This window comes from Pteropus medius, unplaced genomic scaffold (genome assembly GCF_902729225.1).
Source record: "Pteropus medius unplaced genomic scaffold, Ma_sr-lr_union100, whole genome shotgun sequence".
NCBI lineage: Eukaryota > Metazoa > Chordata > Mammalia > Chiroptera > Pteropodidae > Pteropus > Pteropus medius.
This window is the reverse complement of record NW_024354911.1, coordinates 16,250,172-16,271,717: the sequence shown is the minus strand read 5'-3', so window position 1 is coordinate 16,271,717 and position 21,546 is coordinate 16,250,172. Positions and strand designations below refer to the sequence as shown.

The 21,546-nt window shown below is 33.2% G+C and overlaps 1 protein-coding gene across 13 annotated transcripts in view; it reads left to right on the top strand.

Annotated features, from left to right (window-relative positions):
• The window catches only part of MIPOL1 (mirror-image polydactyly 1), a 258,182-nt gene that overhangs the window by 93,613 nt on the left and 143,023 nt on the right, over positions 1-21,546 (top strand). For all 13 annotated transcript variants that reach the window (XM_039856509.1, XM_039856511.1, XM_039856520.1 and 10 more), the window contains one exon: positions 9,761-9,868. In XM_039856509.1, coding sequence (XP_039712443.1) covers positions 9,761-9,868 — 108 coding nt within the window. The remainder of the gene's footprint in view (positions 1-9,760; positions 9,869-21,546) is intronic.

The following is a 21,546-nucleotide window of genomic DNA, read 5'->3' as shown; positions in this document are numbered from 1 at the left end:
TTTTTGGCCCTCTATTTTTTTGACAATGTATTTAGATTACTTCCTTGATCATCGTACCCTTCCTTTCTTTTACCCCCAAGAGCAAGGTACCATAATAAACAGCTAGTTAGAATACATAGGCAGAGAATTAGGATGCTAGAGAAGAGAGATCAGAAGGGTGTAGGTTGAACTGACAAGTGATATGTTGGTTTTGACTGGCTTTTGTGTTAGGGAAGTGTTAGTTGCATTTGAAGGAGCAGACATCGGGATATATAGAACTTTTAAATCTTTTTTAGTTCCTTATGTTATTACCAGCTCACATGTTAGGAATCATTTCTAAATGTGTTCTAGTTAAAATCTAGAAAGAGTGGTTTCATAACTCTAAACTTTGTTTTCAGTAACCACATTTCATAGGTTAACAGTCTCTAGTTATTAGAAGCTAAGTATATAAAGACCATCACTAATTTACTTTTAATTTACTCATAATTTAATAATTATCATTTACATATTACAAACCTTGGGGGAATTTCATTGCTAAGGAAGTGTTTAGAATTTGTGTATGTAATTTCATTTTCTGTTAACTCTTCTAGAAAATCACAAACTCTACGGGTACTAGGAAAAGGTATAGTAAAGGTTATAGGAAATTGGAAGGGAAAAGTTTCCAATGAGTGTTCGGTTAGAAAAAAATGAAAACTTATCCCGCCAGATTCTACTGCAGGAACCTTTCCTGAATAGGAAAAATTACTTTTGGTCCCTTGAAAAACAATAGAGGCTTCTTGCCATGGCAGAGTAATTATTACCAATCTTACCATAACTTAGAAAACTATAAAATGGGAAAACATTAATTACAGGGTGCACAAGACTGCACAGAGATGAGCAGGATGGTTCCCCTGGCATTATGCCTAGAGGCACTCTTGCTGACTCAGGAAAGTAGAATCCAGCAGAGCAGTGGTTTTGCTGTGGTAAAGAAGAAGAAATTTAAGTCTGGGGATTCGAAGAAGCTGAAATTTGCTAGAGATGCTATTAAATGAGAGGAAACTACTTATCCTTTGAAGGGAAACACCAGTTAGCTCTGTGCTAATTCACCTTCAGCCTTGCCTGAGTCATGCTATTCATGCGCCTGGTTTACATGCATGTGATTTAGAAGCACTGCCACAGTGCTAAGAGTTAAATGAGAAGTTGGCATTCTGGTCCACCCAGAGTGGAGAGACCTTGCTGAGCACTTTGGGCATTCACTTGATTCTGCCTTATGGTAAGGACTGAGCCCAAATGCAGTGCTGTTTAATAGAACATTCTGCAGTAACAGAGATGTTTTCTGTATTGTTCAGTTTAGTAGCCATGCACTGTGGCGTCTGAAACTAAAACGACTGACAACAGCAAATATCAATGAGGATATACCACAACCAGAACTCTGCTCTGTTGTTAATGGGAGTGTAAAATGGTACAACCAGTTTTTAAAAACTGCTTCATAGTTTCATATACAGTGAAACAATATCTACTCTGCAACCTAGGAATTTCATTTCTAGGTATTTACCCAAGGAAAACAAAAACATCTATGTACTGTAAGACTTTTAGAGAAATGTTTATAGGAGATCATTCATAATATCCAAGTACTGAAAACAACTCAAATGTCACTTCATTAACAGAAAAACAGACATTATGGTATATTCATATAAAATAGAACATTATTTTGCATGAAAAGAATGAACTACTCATGCGCACAGAAACATAGATGAATCTCTAATGCATGTGTTGATTTAAAGAAGTCAGACAAAAAATTAAAGACTTAAAGGCTCTATTACTTTTTATGAAGTTAAAGAACAGGCAAAGAAATCTATGGCATTACAAAGCAGAAAAAAAGAGTAGCCTATGGGTATGGGTGCAAATTGACTGGAAGAGGGACCACCAAGACCTTTCTGTTGTGACAGGAATATTCTATATATGATCAGGGTGGTTACCCAGATAAATTTGTCAAAAATCAGTCAGTTCAATCGGAATCTGCATTTCATTCTATATAATTTTTACCTAAAATAAAACCCCTACGAAGCAATGTCTTGGCTTATGAGGTATGGTTAAAAAAAAAAAAAAAAGTTCCTCATTTACTTTAGTATACTGTTTTCCTCTACTTCCAACTCTTCCCTCTGGTTTTTGATCCTGTTTTTCCTATCTGGAATCTTGGTAAGATTTTCTTATTGCCTCACTTGCATTATCATGTTGCTGCTGTATCCCAAGCCTTTAGATGTTTAGAATTATACTTCTTTTTCAGGAGTCCATTAAAAAGCATATTATAAAACAGTCATCGTTTACATTTATATTTTTAATTTTAGGAAACAACACTTTCCATATTTCTATATTTTAGAAATTCCTTATTTTTTCTCATAATTTTTTCAGGTCTTATATTCTTATGCTATATTTGTGTTTATAATATATGATTACCTAAATATTAAGTGCATATGCCTTTAATTTTAGAAGGAAATTAATGTGGGAGCATGAGAGTAAAGTCAACTGGCACATAAACAAAATTCACACCCTAAACAAAATTCACATTGTCTATTTACTAAAAATGCACTAGATAGCTTCAGTGAATAAGATCCTGGATTGGCCCTGGGTTGGTAAGTGGATGTGAGGGAGAATGCCAAGTAGATGGTTGCCGTGAGAACATATAAGAAGAAGGGTAGTGAATTGGTAGAAGCAAGGAGGGCATGGTATTCCTCAGGCGGGCCTCTCAGTGAGAAGGTAGGGTCTGATGCTGTGTAGATAAATGAAATATGTGTAAAAATTTGCACAAAGGCAAGAAAGTTGTAAGGAATATTCATATTTTGGGAACTGTGAATAATTTAGCATGTCTGAACTAGACCAAAGTGTGCAATTGAGGAGGAAAGAGAAAATATGTAATGAGTCTGACCAGTTCATGAAATGTCACTATCATTCTCCAAAACTTATTTTTAATTTTGTAATCAGTAAAAGAGCCAATAAAGGAAATCAAGATAAGGTAGGTAGGACTTAGTGTGATCAATCAGAACTGTATTTTAGACATAGCTTTCTGGAATATTTATTAGTTCTGAGATGCAACCTCAAAACATATGCACACATACATACACATACATTCTTTTTTAAACTGCTTTTGGCAGCAAGAAGAGCAGCTACTGAAGTAACATCCTTGAACACGTTTATGTCCTTCCACGATGCCAGGTTTATTGAGTGGAACCTTCTCAGGTAAACCAGTCAGGTACCCAGGCAGGTTAACACAATACACAGAGGGGGAAGTACAGAGTCTTACATGAGGGAGCGACTGGTGAAAGTCCTTAGCATCTCCAAAGCAAGCTTTGTTGACTAGAGGTGTGGAGAGCTGTGCGTTGTTCCCAAGGCAGTAGCTAGGACAAGTTGGAAGGTCAGAGTCTTCAGCTCTAGTGCTTCAGTCATTAATGCTATCAGGTTAGGCTGGAGTAGTCTGTCTAAAGTCTTTAGCTTCTAAGAATCTTACAAAATGGGATCCTTATGCTTATCTGCTCCGACAGTTAGAGGCTGATATTTCTTTGGTCTGGAGCCTTCTGATCACACCCTAAGGACATTCCCATTATGTGTCAGTTGACTTTACTCTCATGCTCCCATGGGATCCATTTTGTAAAATCCAAAAAGTCCTCAATTCTTTTTTTTTCCCCCTCTTTAATCGCCGCCCTCCCCCGTCCCCCGTCTTCTGACCTATGGATGTTCCAGTTTCCCTTTTAAGAACTGGATCTCTGAAGGAGAGGCGCCTCCCCCCACATGCTCGGGGCATGCACCAGGTGCCTGGTGCACCCAGTGGGCCTGGTGCACCCAGAGTATGTCTGTGGCTCCTCCTAGGGCGTGAACCCAGGACCTTGTATGTGTAAAGCAGACGTGCTAACCACTACACTATAGTGCCACCCCAAAAGTCCTCAATTCTTAATGCTCTATACAATTTTCCTGGTGATTTTGTTGTAGCCAACTTTGGGAACTACTAGAATAGAGAATAGTTTGGAAGGGCTTGAGCCTGAGGGCATTTCCCTGTCAGTTAATGAGAAACTTAGAGGCTGAATAAAAGGTATGACAGTGGGGATAGAGAATAAAGCATATGAAGGAATAGGACTTGGTCTGATTTTAGGATAAAGATGGGCAAGAGTTTAGGGCGACTTTCAAATTTAGCAGGGATGATTGAGTAAATGCCCTTTATAAGCAGGGAATACAGTAAAGCAATAAATACATACTTAATACCGCCTATGTTTTAGGTGCCTTGCTGACTGTTTAAAAGTGAACAGACACACTTGGCTCTACCTTCTTGTAGTTTACAGTTTATACATGGGAGAAATAGATATATTTGGCATTTTCATATGAAAACCTGATGACTTCAAAATTTTACAGTGTGATTTTTGTGTAAACATTCATAAGTATATATGTTAATATGTATATAAATGTATCTATGTATGCATACACATATGTAGCTTTTATAAGACCTTCATTTAAAAGAAAACACTTCCAATGGTAATTTTAAAAATAGCTATTTTTTTGTTTTATTTTCCTAAAAAGAATATTATGATTTTAGATATGCTTTTACCTTGTGATTTCAAATGTTTCTTTAAATTAATCTTTTTGAATAGTTCAGTAGTTTAAAATGATTATAAAATACTGTATTTGTTATTAAACCCCTAGTTATTTACTTTCAGATGGTGTTTTTAAAATGTTTCTATGTAATTAGAATACATGCATATAAATATATAGGAACATGTCATTGCCTGGCATGTTGCCTCATGGGTGCTGGTATATTGCCTAGTGGATGGACTCTCAGTGGATATTTACTGAATAATTTATGTTTTATACACACACACACATACACCCCACAGCTGCATCATATGTGGTTTCAGAGACTTATTCATATAATTATTGTTTTTCTTTTTAAATCTTCGTAATTATATAAATTTCACTTAAACCAAGTTGTTGATATTTTGCCAACGCTTTGAAAAAACAAGTTACCTTTTGTTCCAAGTTATTGTAATGTGAGAAAAGCATTCCACTTACTATTTTTAAATCTAAAATGGAGTGATTTAAAAAAATTTTTTCTAAATAAAGAGAAATAAAAACTAATTTACATAATCCTAAGAGCTTCCAAACATCTGCAGTTCAAAGTACATGAGTCACATTGACACTGAAATTTAGTTTCTATTTTGACTGGAAGATTCTGATATTATTTTTGTCTGCAAAGGAAAGAGTTGCATAGATCCCAAGTCAGAAGATGTGTGATTGTAATACTATCAAAATGATTTGTGACTGAAAGCAGATTGCAGAGATAAAACAACAGCTGTTAAAAACTTAGACAATATTAGAGAACTTTTTGTTAAAAACTTAAGGCATGTTATCTTTCAGAAAGAAAACATAAAGTGAAACAGAATCATAATGTATTGTCTGCTTGATATAATGCTTAAGAACTCACAATGAGTAAAAGGAAATTCGTAGTGAAAACAGATTTTGTAGTAAATATAGGCCAAATATATTTTATAAAAGTTTGCCATCGAGTTTTATGTTTCGTATGTTAGTTTGTTCATTCACACTAGATTTAGTTTTGTTCATTTACAGAGGAAAATTTAATCCTTTTTGCCAGTGAGTTCACAGAGCATAGAACCATGAACCTGTGATACTTTCCCCTTGCTACAACTATCCATCTTTTTATATTTCCCCCCTCATTTACTCCTTCTCATATTATTTTTAAGGAAATCCTAGATAAAATATCCTTTTTCTATGTAACTTTCGTATATTTCTAAAAGATAGGGACTATTGTTTAAACATAACCACAATACCATTATGACCCCAAAATATGAACAATAATTCTTTAATATTGTGAAACATCTAATTGGTTTTCAAAATCAGATGATCTCATAAATATCATAACTTTTCTTCTTTATTTTAAATCTGTATCTAAATAAGAATCACTCGTTACAAATGATCGAATTGACTCAACACTATTGATTCCCTTCCTCTTTTTCTTTTGGAATTTATTTTTTAAACAAACTGAGTCAGTTTTCTTTTAGAGTTACCCAGTTTATTCATTGCATCTCTGTAATTTCATTTAATATGTTCCTGACTTCTGTCTCCTCTAAGTATGGCAATTTAATCTAGAGGCTTGATCAGATTTAGATTAGTTTATTAACAAGACCACACATGATTTTGTGTTTCTTCATCTGGAAACACATCTGGAACTATGTTATTAGCAGACTTTAGTGTTTAGATCTCTTAGTATGTTAATGATTTCAAAATCATGATAGTCTAACATTCCCTTTTCCTTTATTAGTTTAACAACTTCTAGAGTCATCTATCTATCATTTAATTACTTGATGGTGAAGTCTATATAAGAAAGGGTGGATAAATTCTTGGCTTACTCTATTCCTGAACAATGACAATTAGTTTTTAAAACTTTTTATTGTCATTATAAACTCAGTAATTTAAACACGTTCTGTATATCTCATATTATAGTTACTGGCCTTATTGATGTTCATATTCTTATCTTTAGCTAATGGGGAGCTTTACAAGTTGGCTTCTGAGTCCTTGATAGTTCCTCAGTTCTGTTATTTAATACTTCTGCCAAGAACAAATGTTCTTGGATCATATTGTACATTTCTCGTCTCACAACTGGAGTCAGCTGAATATCCATAATGTCCTTTATTTTTAGTCAGAAATGATACTTGGTACCCACAATCTAGATGCTAGAGGTATTTATTTCTACTGGGTTTCTTATTGTTCCTAGCCTTTTTCAATGGGCAGAATCAGGAAATACACATACATATACACACACACACTCATTTTTTTTAAGATAAAACTCTTTGTATCTTCATACTGATACTTCCAATTAAAATTCTGAATTAAAGAGATTTTACTTAACTTTTTAATCTTTCATCTGTTATCTTTTGTGTCTTGTGAGAATCGTAGTTCTCAAGGACGCGGTGACAATATACAGATAGCACTTATGTTCAGTTCGAGTATCAAAATTTTTTGAAGTATGAAAGATAAAACTCCTAGGTCAGATTTATGTATTAGAACTCTTTAAGAACATAAATATTTGGCAGAATATGAACAGGGAAGATACTGTGTTATTTGTGTCAGTTTGAAATGAAACTGTCTAAAACCATATAGTACTTGATTTAGGGACATTTCTCTAACATTTCACTTTTTTTTTTTTTAATTCATTAAAGTAGGAGAGATCATTAAACACCTGAAAGTGTAGCCCTTTGGAACACTTGTCACTCTGAGTGGTCCCTGGGCCTTATTTTCTATCCCTCCTAGACTACAGAACCATGGTATGTAGAACACTATAAACCTATATTACATGAGCTCAGGTATGTAATGTGGATAAATGCCCTCAGTGCAAAATTAGGTTTATTGTTCTTAAGCTCTACTTATCTCTTCGGTTACAGTATTTCATTTAAAAATTTGCCAGGGAGTGCCCTCTCCACATCTTTTCAGAAATAATGAAAGAACATCAAATGAAGAAATAGTATAGGCTTGAATAAATCTAAAGAAATCGTAAATGTAGTTAAATATAAATCCAAAATCGTATTTGACGAGCATTTATATATGATTTTATTCAATTCAAAATTATCCTTGGCTCACCACACTTTGATTCCTAGATCAATGTTAAATTTAACCCTTATGAAGTAATAAAAATAAACATTTATTTCTCAGACTAGAGTAAGTGAATTCTTTTTTGTGCATCTTGTAGATGGAAAAGATGTCTCTATCCTCGAGTCATTTCTAATTTACTGGGAATACAAAAAATAGATGATCAGATAACTCGTGACCATGCTTTACCACTTTCACCAGAAGTTTCCCATGATGTTTCTACCTTCATTCCTTTTCTACTGTATTCTTCCTCTTTCTCCTCTTTCAGCTTATAAAATCATATACCTAAAATAAGCTCAACTTGGATATAATCTGCTCTGTGAAACATTCTTTTACTCCCGTAGCCAAAATTATCTACCTCACCTTTGTAACATCATAGTTTATATTTAGTCATTCCATTTCAATACTTAATGCATGATAATTTTGTACTAAAATTAATTGAAAATGTAGAGGATAATTCTAGTAGAGAGTATTTCTACTAGGTAATGATGCTTACTGCTGTATCTTATTCATTTTCGTGCCTCATGATTTGTGTCTTCATTAAACACATATTTTCATTGCATTGTGACTAAATACTTTAATTGTTACAAGCTAAAAAGGGACACATACAGAGTTTAATGTAAAATTATATGTCCCCTCCAAGTAAAAGGTACCATGTCAAATGATATCATGTCACAAAGATTTCACTCATGTAATTTTTAAAAACAAGATAGGTGAATTAAATTGTCACAGACATGGCATTTGAAATCACCTGCCACTATATATTATATTTGCAGAACCTAGTTTCAGTAAGACTTTATCTACTTAGTTAATATTAATTTTAAAAGTTCTGATTTGTGATTATTATTTTATTTAATTTATAAATGTGTTTTGGTTTTATAATTGTATTATATATGCTGAGGCATATATACCCAATTTTGCATCTGTATATAAACATCATTATAAATTTAAGTCACTATCAAGAGTCTGATTTTTTTTTTTGTAAAGGATTTGTATATTACTCAAGGTTGAGAAATAATAATACAGATTGCAGAATATTATAGAGGTCAGAGGCAGAAGGAATCGATGTTAGAGTAGTAAGAAATGCCAATTCGGATTATGGGTGCATCTTGATTATAGCATAATAATGATTTTTAATTCATTATCACAACTAGCCATGTGTCAAATCTAGGAGTAACTTTCACTAGATCTTGAATCAATATTTGTACTTACCGATTGTTGCGTAGATATCCTAATTTAAAAATAGATAAATTAAGGAGTAATTTTTATCTTTTTCCTGAAAGATGGGTTTAGTACTTTATTCCTTTAGCCAATCTTCCATGTATGTTCAAACTGATATGCAGCATATCAGTTTATATCCTGTACAATTATTGAGTAGAACGTTTGATATATTTTTATTAAGATGTTTTATGCAAAGGGAATATTTCAATGATATTTTTTTAACGTAGATACTTCCATTAGCCCATTTATGGTTTTACTTATAATTTCTCTTTTATTCATATTCTCATATATTCCCAGTAGGTCAGAATGTCATTTCACATGTTTGTTATCACTTGTTTTACTTAAAAATAAGGTTTAGTAAAAATAGAAATTAAAAAGACTTGTTTCCTTAGTTGTTTCCAAGTCTTAAAGCACTCCATGATTGTTACATTTTTTCCCCTACACAGTTGTTTCTTTAGATATTTTTAAAAATCCGAAAAGTCTCGATATATATTTTTATGGTAATTTTTAATCTTTAAAAAGTTAATAAAAATTTAAAACAATATCATATGGTGGTTTATTTAGAATCCAATGTGATTTTTAGAAGCATACTTATATTCAGCCAACAGGTGCATAATGAAAACCATTTGGTTAATGACGAAAATAATTTTAAATGTAGTTTGATCTTAATTTTATTTAAAAAAATAGCATTTCCTAATTTATATGGTAATATTTAGATTAATAAAATACAAACTGAAAATTGCAATTGAATAGCCAGGGTACTATAAACATATTATTTTGTTCATATTCAACATTACTTTTAACTTAGTATTTTTGTTGCAAAAGATACCTCGTTTTTAGAGAATACAGTAGTATTATTTACGTTAATTCTTGTGGCTTGGTGAAAAAAAATGCTATAACTCCTTTACTTAATGGGATTCTTCCCCTGTGGCAGTGCAAACGGCTAGAGCAGGAGCTTCATCATTTGAAAGAGCAGAACCAGACTTCAGCAAACAACATGAGACATCTGACTGCTGAAAACAATCAAGAACGTGCTCTGAAGGTAAATCTCTGTTCCTTCTTGCAGGCAAATTAAGGTTATAAGCCCTTGGTGCCAGCTTTCTGTGCTGCATATATCAGTTGTGTACATTTCAGCAGAAGTGAGCTGTGGTGTTTGCCAACAACCCCTTCTTTAAACACAGATACAGCACCCTTCTGCTATGGCATTATTTTTCTCATGTATGTGTACATGAAAACAACATATTTTCTGAATTTTGAATGCTGGTCTATTATTAACTATTGGTACATTTTTGATTCATTCTGTTTCTGATTTTTATATGTTGTTACCTTTTGTAGTTAATAAAAAGTAGCCACGCTAAAAGAAAAAGAAAAATCATGCGCCTTTCTTCCCATCAGTATTTATTATGCTAATTTTTTTAAATGACTTGTAATATTAGTAACCCACAGAATTGACACTCCTTGAAGGGTATGTGAATATATTTGGGAATGAAATAGTACTTAAAATGTTACTTATTACCAAAAAAGAAAGAAAAATTACGTTCTACTAGAATTTGAAACAAGTGAAGTGTACATTTCATGACAATAAGTTCTGTTTCATTGTGATATAGATCCAATAATCATGAAAAAGGACATTATTTCGATTCTAATAATTATATATATATATATTTAAGATGCTTATGACTTTCCATTCTTCTTTTTTGTCTTTGCCCCAGCATAGTGCCCTTGACATAGTAGTGGTCCTTGCCTTCAAGGTGTTTCCGTTCTCATTAACAGATTAAAAATAAAAAACAAAAATATGTCCATGGGAAACAAAAAATTTATCATTGTTGATATTGTACAGTAAAACGAAAGATATATTACCTAGAGGATTGTATAGTACTTTATTGTCTTAAATTTGTTTTTTGCTGCTGATTGCAGAAGAATATTATAGTATTAGCAGTGTAACTCAGCACTTACTAAAATTGAGAAAATATTGGCATTTTGATGTGGAAAATATTTTTAATCTATCCAAAAAGTGTGAGATTTAGTAGAAATCAGACTTTTCTACAAAATATATTTAGCTTCATTTTGAAATTCTCAGTGGTGGGGCTTAAAATAACTTTTATCATTATTGTTTAAGGTACTTTGTCTTTTTCTCTCAAATTTATAGATAGAGCAATAAATGGGAAAGAAAAGACTTGCAGATTGCTGTGATTATTAATTAATTACCCCCAAGAAGTTTACTCTCGTATGAGTAAAATTGAGTATAATATTTCTTAATACTTGCAAATCAAAAGTAACATTGTTTTAATGGCAGCCTACATTATTGTGTGTTAATTTATTATTAGCTTTAGGGGACAGATTTCATAGCTCTATGGGATGGCTATTTCCATTTAAAACAGAACCTAAAATAAAAATTCTAATTTGTTAAATACATAATACTGCATAGTCTTTATTCTGGCATTTTTGGTTGTATATTTATTTTAAATTGAATTAAATGGCAGCCGCTCTTTATGGTTATAAATAGATACACATTTCTAAGAGGCAATTAAAATTAGAAGGTGAAGTGTAGACCAAAAGAAATCTTGAATTTCAAAACAAAACAAAACCCAAACCCCATAAAATAGAAATCTCTATAAACTGTAGACTATATAGTTTAAAGTGATATAAAACAAAAATACATTTTTACTCCTGACAAATACACTTTGATATACTTTTCTGCGAAAGTCTCAGATTTTAAACCTTCATAACTTCGTCTGTTAACTAAGGCAACTTAAATTTTTTGGACAGTAAGGATAGGAGGAGTAAATAATTTTGTAAAACTCTCTCATCAATTTAATCTTTTAAAAGCCTGTGTTCATTTTAGCTCTTCTTAAAATGTCATAACACTGGCTATAAATCATTTTTTAGTTATTTTTTGCCATATTTCCTCATGTGAAACACTAAAGTTATTATAAAAATTAGCTCATTTATAATACATCAGCTTTATTCTGAACTATTAAAAAAATTTTTCTTACCGTTCAGAGATTTTGTTCTTTATTTAGTGCTTTTATTATTGCACTCTGTATCTTCAAGTTGCCATATAAGTTATGAATAATATGGTTATTACCAAGCTCTTTGATTGATGAATTAACTGTTCATCTCCTTTCTTAGCAGTAGTACATATCTTCTACAATCCACTTACAATTATCCTTTCTTTTGTTTGCTGATTTAATATTTAGTTAGTATCTAAATAAGATTTAGGAAGACTTTTTAAAGAGTCATATTCTCTAGGAGCTTTTGGTCTACCAAAAATATTTCTAGTATTTTTTCATAAATAGTACTATTATTATTATCACTAATAAAGGTAAACTTGAATAGGGTGAGAACTAAAATTTCATGTTTTATTTAATTGTGTTATACTGAAATTCCTAAAGGAAACAATCCTAACGTTATGTTTGGGGAAGAAATTACTTAACGGTCATACATTACATAGAATTTTCCAATTGATGATTATGGAAAATACACAATTATCATACAAGGAAATACTTTTTAATAATCTTGTGCTATTTGAATAATAGTGTCTGTTTATTCTATTAATCAAAAATTTTTTTCTAAATTTTTTATGGTAGAGCCTAAAATTGGATTTTTGGTGATCATTTAGACATTATTTTTGAAATAGCATGGAATTATACTGGCTAAATTTGCTAGCATGACACTATATTTCTACTTTTATAATATTTGCATTTTCCCTAATAACAAATTAAATGGTACATACAATGGTACATACAAGATGAGACAATGGTACATACAAGATGAGAGGCCAAGTTTATACTGATACTAGTCCGAGTTACTTTTTAAAAAAATGTGGTTAGCATTAATATGTTGGCTAGGTGGAGGGCCAGGGGAGGGAGGGCGCAATTGAGTGGGGGATTGTTTTATGAACTATATACATGTCTAACCAATGTACTGTATACTTGAAACTAATTAAAATAAATAAATAAATATTTTATTAAAAAGCTTATTTTTTTCTTTAAAATAAATTTTATTCACTTACGTTAAGAAATTGGTTTCTTGAAAAACAAAATTTTAGACATTTAATGTTTTTAAAAATAAATTTAGATTTATCGAATGAATATAAAGATGTCAAACTTAATAAGAAATAATATATATATGCCTTCCTTTTGTCTTTTGTTTTATTTATTTACCTTCCTTATCACATATCTTTAACTTCCTATAATTGAACTTCTCCACTGTAATTCCACTGAAAGAAAGTCATTCTTTCTGAGATTATAAATGACCTCTGATGACTAAACTTGTGAAACTTACCATTCCTTATCCTATGCAATATCCCCGTTAACCTAACTGGAACACATTTCCATCTTTTTGGCCCTGCCTTCTTGAAATACTTTACTGTCGTTCTCTGTTGATATAGCCTCAACATTTTTCTTTACTTTGATTGCTATTTGTTAGCTGGTGCATCTATTTCTGTCTATTTCTAAGTCCCCCTGGGTTATGCAATTAGTCCTTTATTTTTCTTTCTTAAAAAATTCTTTTTTTAAATTTTTTTAGAAAATTTTTAGGTTCTTGGCAAAATTGAGCACAAAGTACAGAGCTCCCACATACCCGCTTACCCTTGTCCCCAGCATTCAGCCAGAGAATGGTACATTTGTTACAATCCATGGACCTACATTAACGTGACCCAAAGTCCATAGTTTACATTAGGGTTCACTCATAGTGCTGTACATTCTAGGGGTTTTGACAAATGTAAATGACATATGTCTCTCATTGTTGTATCATATAAGAGTTTCACTCCAAAAATTCTTTGTGCTCTGTTTATTCCTTTCTACCCCCAACACCTGCCAACCATTAATCTTTTTACTGTCTCCATAGGTTTGCCTTTTCCAAAATGTCACATAGCTGGAATTATGCAGTATGTATATGTAGCCTTTTCAGATTGGCTTCTTTCACTTAGGAATATGCATTTAAAGTAGCTCCATATCTTTTAATGGCTTCTTAGGTCATTTCTATGTAGTACTGAGTAGTATTCCATTCTTAGGATGTACCACAGTTTATCCACTTACCTACAGAGTGACATCTTGGTTGTTTCCAGATTTTGGCAATTATGAATAAAGCTGCTATAAAATATCCATATGCAGGTTCTTGTGTGGACATGAGGTTTTCAGCTCATTTCGGCTCATTCAGGTAAATACCAAGGACTGCAATTGCTGGATTGTATGTAAAGAATATGTATAGTTTTATAAGAAATTGCCAAACTGTCTTACAAAGTGTCCGTACCACTTTTCACTCCCACCAGTAATGAATGCTCCACATTCTTGCCAGAATTTGGTGTTTGTTTTATTGTAAGCTTGTCTCTTCCAGTTTCATCCATTTCTACAATATCACTTATTATTTATGTCCTAATGACTGCCTTGTCTGCCCTTCCACTGGTTATCTTAATGTTTCTTTAAACTCAGCAATTTTGAAACCAAACCCCTAAGTTTACTCCTGAAACCTTCTCTTTTCTTTGGGAAGAAGTCAGGACCTGAGCCAAATAGTATGGACTATATAACTTATCATTTATTCCCAATTATATGCTGTTTACCTTTACTGTAGAAACTGGAGAAGTTAAACACTTTCTCAGCCTTTCTTTTTGCCAATGAGCCATAAGAGGAATTCTACAGCAGAGGTGGGAGAAGAAGTTGCAGTGTCTTTGAAAAAGTTCTTGTTTTCCAGACATACAACAGATGCATCAGGCACCATTCCTCTTCTTCTTATTACCTTGAATACTTATTTGCTTCCTGGAACTGCAGCAGCCATTTTATAGTCATGAGGAATATGCCAAGAGAACCTGGTCTTTAATATCATTGAGCCCCTTAGCCAGTGAACCACTTTGAGAACATTAAGTACCAGTATCCTGATTTCTTTTTCTGGTGACAAATAGTGCCTTATGTTTTAAATCGCTCTTAGTAGTTTTCTTTTATTTACTTCCAAATTGATCGGTTAACATCTATTAGTTAATGGTACTACCATACTTCTAGACATACGCTAATGTAATTAACATAATCTCCATTCAAGCTCTAACCCACCACAAAGCAATTTAGCATCCAGTTTTGTCAGTTCTGCAACAATGATTTCTTTCCTATTTGTTCTCCCATTTTTATTATCCTACCTGTAACCTATGTCAAGTCATAATCTAAACGATAGAAATACTCTCCATAACTAACTTGTCCTCAGTTTCTCACGTCTTTAATCAGTTGTTACATGTCTATTAGCCTTCATTATAAAAGTGATAGGTGATATTTTACTACTCAAAAAACTTCACTAAGTCTTGAATTTTCAGCAGTATAAGAAAATGGAAATATCCTGAATGACCCTCCCGATAAAAACAATAAAAAAGGATGGTTAAAATTTATATTTTAAGAATCTTTTACAACATTACTGAGAAGATGAGAATATAAGAAATTTGAAAATGCCTAAAACAAAGTAGAAATGAAAAGAAAAAAAAATGGGAAATAAGTGATTGCCTGAAGCCATCTTTTACCCTGAGTACATTCTTCAAACCCTGGTGAATTTGAGCTTCCGTTTTAATGGCTTCGAGGGCAAGACAGAGGAGATAGAGCCCAGAGCCTATTTAAACCAGAGATTGTAATGAGCTATGCTCTCCTAGTGCTGATATCCTACATGGCTGCAGCGTTAGTGTTTAGGTGAACAAGGGTCAAGCCCCTCATACAAAATAAGACGATGAGGTAACTTGGCTTTCTTGACTGTAGAAGGGGAATAAAATCTCAATTTATCATCCACAGTCCCCTTTCAGGCAGGTTTAGAACCACACAGGTTGCCCGAATTCTTGCTTTCTGTGTGGTTCTAAAATCTGAGGATTTAATTCAAAGCAGTCCTACTCTGGAGGGCCCACAGACGGCAGACCAAAGCAAATTGCCTTCACATTAGGCCTGTAATATTTCTTATAAATTTCAAAAACCCTGAGCTATCAAAACAACATGAGCAAAAAGCACTTCTCCTGAAAGTCAGTAAAAACAAGGCCAGCAGCATCATGTATTTCAACAAATAGTTCACATATTCTAATTTTTACAAGTGTTCTAATTACAAGTGTTTAAATATTATATTTAAAAAGAGATACTTGAGCAAGGAAAATGACTAAAAATAAGTGGGAAAAAATAGATGGAACTGATAGAAATTAAGAAGAAAATAATTAAAATCAAACAGCAAACACATTAGATTTCACACAATTTAGATTTCACACAATTTAAGAAACTGTTAGTAAACTGGAAGATAGAGCTGAAGCAAGTGTGGAAATGGAAGCCAGAAAGATAAAGAAATGAAAAATATAAAAGAGATTAAAAGACTCAAAAGATGAAGTGAAAAGTTCTAAAATAAATCTGTTCAGAGTTATAGAGGAGATAATATAGGGAACCGTGAAAAGGGAGGATACAAATAAGTAATGACAGAGTTTTCTAAAATTGTCAAATGATACAAACATCAGATCTAGGAATACCAAATGAATTCTAAGTATGACAACTTAGAAGAAATTGCAGAACATCGGAGTTAAAGAAAGGCTCTTAAAAACTACCATCAGAAAAGACATTTAAAAAGGAATGTCAATTAGACACACTCACTTCTCAACATTATAGATGTTGAGAAGTGAGTGTGTCTAATTGACATTCTAATTGATATAATGAAATAATATCTTAAATATGCTGAGACCAAAAGAGGGAATAATTTTTTAAATATACAGAGAGAGAAAGTAACTGTCAAGAGCAAGAGTGACGTTAATACAAATCTTAAATTGCTTTCTTTTGTATATGGAATATAATCCAAATGTATAGAATTTAGGACTCCATACTGTAGTTTTAGCCTTTTAGCCTGCTTTTTCTTATCCTTTTTTTTCTTTTTGGAACCAGTTCTCTCTCTCTAGTCTCGGTAAACCCAAGCCATCCCCAATACTTAGAGTTTCCTAAATATGTTGTGCTCTTTAATTTCTAGTTATGACTTTTATTTGATTCTGTTTATAGTATTAGTTCATTGCTTACATTTCATCTTCCTAAATCAAAAACTTCTTGAGCAAAAGGGATCATAGCCTTTTCATGTTGCTGTTCTCTTGGAATTTAGCACATTGTCATATTATACAATCAGTAAGTTTTTGTAAATCAATAATAAATTTTAATCTATCCTAGTTGAAGTCAGTATATTTATTAAGTATCTACTAAGTTCAAGACATGGAGGACATGGAATTCTGGTATAATATTGTCTTGATCGTTACTAACTGCCCAACTAAAACTCTGTAGAAGAATTTCTGTTCTGTGCTAAAGTTTCTTTGCTTATGAATTGAACAATGCAGTATCGGGTATCTTAGTTTTTTTACTATCAGCTGGAAATATTGATAGAAGAGATTTCATTTGTTTATTTTGTCCTTTACTGTTTAGAGTTCACTGCAGGATAAACTCTTTAAAGAGACTGAGTAATTAGCAAGTACATTTTATACTTGATAGTAATAATATAACTTTATGATGAAATCTTATATTGGGGTGAATTATTGGTCACTTTCCTATATTAGCCATGTGAATGGACTGCCTTTGACATTCTTAGATGATGCCACTCTTACTGTCTCAGGGATATGGTTTTTGGATTATTTTCTAGTAGATCGACTCTAGTAATGAATTTTGAATTTATAAATCCTGAATTTCCCATTTGCTAGTTATATAGTATTCGGTTAAGTCAGTTAACTTCGCTTAGTGTTGGTTCCCACATTTATAAGATAGTGAGAGCAGAGATATTGTTACAATTGCTAAAATGTATGGACACTCTATTTAGAGTATGACACATTATGCCTATGTTCCATCAGGTATGGTAGTAGAAAAAATATGTGTGTAGGTGTCAGTCACCTGTTTTCTTGTCCTTACTCTGCCATTAACAAATTATATCATCTTCGTCAAGTTATTTTATATCTTCAAAATGAAGAGGTTGAAACTAAAGCACAATGCAAGGAAATAATACATACTCTAAAGGCATATTTGTACTCAGACATTTTAAATTCTATTCTATTTAATTTTTTAAAAATTAATGCTAATCGTGACCCTCTAAGTAAACCATGTTGGGTGACAGTTCTCCCATGAGTTTTTGTATTTCTGCATATCTTGTGAGCAGAGGCACTAATGGCCTTTGTTCTGAACTATGCTCTAAGGGATATTTGTTTAGCAAACAGCCTTGGAAAATAGAGATAGTATCTCCCTCTAAAGCAGAGTATTGATTACTAGCCAATATAATAAAAATAATATCTCCCACTGAGGTGAAGGTCAGGCAGATTTGCTCACAGCATATTATACTAGATTGGGCTTCCCTAAGCTGGGAAGTCAGCTGTGATGCAGTCCCACTGTGTGCGCAGTATCTACCTGGTTCTCTTCTGTGTTGCCCCCATGGGAGTTGGAGGGCAACGACAACCTATACAAATGTGAAGCTTATGCTGTTTGTGCTGTACCTGAATAAAGTTCTTTGTCTGTGACCCAGAATTCTTGTGTCTTCTGCCAACATGTATGAAGCTGGCAAGCTAATTAGCTTGCAAGTAGGATACCATTCACAGTTCTTAAAAAACCACATTTTTTTCTTTTTAAATATTTTGTCTTCATCAGAAGATAGTCTTGAGTTTTAGTTTGTTTACTGTGGATCTATCAGTAATACATCTGTATACTCTCTACAAGATATATATATCAACCGACCTAAAGAAAAAAATTTTTTTTGGAGGATCCGAACTGATTGCTCTGTAGAATATTATCAATTCTGGAACCTACCTTCAATGTCATTCTGTGGATTTTAGTTTCTTCTATGTTGGATCGTCTGTTTTCTGGATTCTACTTTTCTCCTACTCGACTTAATAATGCTTCATTTTGATGGAGCATATTCTCTGTTTCCTGATAAAGGATACGTGAGAGTTAAATTTTTAAAAGACTGTATGTTATTTCTTCAGGATAGATTTCCAGAAGCAGAGTACTTGAATAAACAGTGTGAACATTCAAATCCACATTCCTGGACTCAATTTCAGGATTACTGAAGCAGAATATTTCACAAAAGGACCCAGAAATCTTGCAGTTTAATTTTATTATTTTAAAAACTTTTTTAAATTAAATGTATCTTTTAACATTTACATGTTCATTAAAACTATGGTGAGATACCACAGCACACTTATTGGAATGGCTGAATAAAAATATACTCGCAATACTAATCGTTGACGGGATGTGGAGAAACCGAATCTCTCATACACTGCTGGTAGAAATGTAAAATGAAACAGCCACTTTGCGTAACAGTTTGCCAATTTCTTATAAGTTAAACATATACTTACTATACAACCCAGCTGTTGCACTCCTGGGTCTTATTCCAGAGAAATGAAAATTTATGTCAACAAAAACCACATACAGAAATGTTCATAGCAGGTTTTATTTATAATTGTCTGAAACTAGAAAGAAGCCTGATATCCTTCAGTGGGTTGATGGATCCATGTCCACACAGTGAACTATTGCTCTGAGTTAATGGCATTATACAATGTCATTTTCTGGTTTTGACAATATACTACGGTACATACATCATATTATTACTGAGAGAAGCTAAATGAAAGCTACATGAGAACTCTTTTTTCATGTTCTTGTGGGTCTTGAATTATTTCAAAATAAAAGGTTACTAAAAAATTATACATGTTTACCATAGCCAGTGAAAAAAGTGCTAAGATATATAAAGAAAACTGTAATAATTTGCCCCTTTCCCCTCTCACAGTTTCTAGGCCTAGTTAATCTTGACTAAGGAATTACATAGTAGATATCCCTGTCTTTTACATAATTTTAGTGGATTCTATATTGCACCAATTAGTTTGGCATTTACCATGACACTTTCTATTTCCCTTTATAATTTAAAGTCTCACTTTGATGGTTCCAATATATGGTTCCTCTCTGAGTCTGGTTTTGTGATTGCTTTGTCACTTGACTGTTTTGTTTTGCTTTTGCTTTTCATGTGTCTCAATTTTTTATTGAATGCTGGACATTGCGAGTGGACCAATGGTTCTTCTGTTAGGCCAGTAGTGTGAGCATTGAGTTGATCTACTCAGGAGTTGAGCTGGATTTGGGTTTTGTTGTTGCTGTGGTTACTGTCAGTGCATCATAGGTTTCAAATTGCTTTAGTAGCTGGTTGCTGTTACCTTATGCTTAAGATGGAGGGTAGGTGCTGGAGGATTTTTCTTAGCATTCGTTGTTCACCGTTGGTTTTCAGTTGACCCAGTACATTTGCACTTCAGAGGGTGTCTTACTCTACACTCTTGCTCTTCTTCCATCAATAGAATTCTGTTTTGTAGTCTGTTTTTTGGGGATGGAGAGTTTTTTGCTGTAATCGTAAGACAGTCCCTTTGTGCCTTGGGCTTCGGGATGGGGCTTTCTTAGAGTTCTTTTCTTTGACAGCCAAACTCTGACTTGTATCTGTGGTAGGTATTATATAGGAGAGTGTTTCTTGCCCCTCTCTCAGTTATAGAAGCTTTCTCATGGTATTGGCATGGAATCTTGGACCCAGGTCTGTTTCCTCCCTCTCACCGTGGGATAGAGAAGAGTTCTTTATTCTACCATTCCCAAACAGTGTTTTGTTTTTTTTTTTCCCCTGTGCCCTGTTTCGCTGCCCCTCTTTCAGCTATATGTGGCTTTTGCTGTGTTCACAGAAGGCTGTGGGTAGGAGAGTGGGGTTGGGGGGGTGTTGTTTCTTTCCTTAGGAGCAGCCAATCCTTCCCCATACATCCTGCATGTGTGTATCACTAGGGGAAGCTCTTTCCGGTTTCCTACCCTGCCTTTGATATTTCTCCTGAGCACCTAGCAGAGCTTTGTGAAAAAGAACCTACCAGTAAATGCAAACCTCCTTTTCTCCTTGGAGTCTTGTCCTTCCTTGAAATTAAGATGGTTTGGTGCCCTGTTAGCTTGGCTTTCTGATGAGCTCAAGAAAAGTTATGACCTTGTGCTTTATTTAGCTTTTCATAGAGTGACAGTCGAGAGTGACAGTCGTTCCAGCTTTTTGTGTCCTAGGCATTATATCTGCTATTGGATATTGATATTGTTCTGTCATATTTAAATAGTTTATTTCTAGAATTAAGTTTTAAAGTTTCTATTAGTGAAAGTAACAAATTTTATTGAGTTTTTAATGTTGAACAATTCCTTGAATAAACTGTTGGGTTTGATTTGTCATTGTTTTTCTAAGAATATTTAAATGATATTTTTAAGTACGCTTTCACATTGCACTTACCAAGTGCCAGGCACTGTTACTAGTGCTTTACACGTATTAAAGTATTTAAACTTCAGAGTGACTCTGTGAGATAGGTCGTGCAACTCTTCCTAATTTTATAGGTGAAGAAACTGAGGAACATGGGTTAACTAACTTAACCAGTATAATGGATAGTAATAATTGGTGGACCTCAGATCTGAACTGAAGCAGTCTGTCTCCAGAGTTCACATTCTTAAATATAAATGAAATCCATCTAGAGTTTGGAGAGTTTTTTTGTACTATATCAAGATTTTTTGGGGGTAGATATTTCTGTAATTAAGGGTGAATTTGAATTTATTTTTGTCTGTTCAGGGTGTGTGTGTGTGTGTGTGTGTGTGTGTGTGTGTGTGTGTGACTACATAAATATATATATTCGTGTTTTTCCTCATTTTTTTCTATTTGTTTTTGTTTGCTTATTCTTAGCCCTTTGTCTCTGAGTATTATTTTTTTCTCACATTTTAC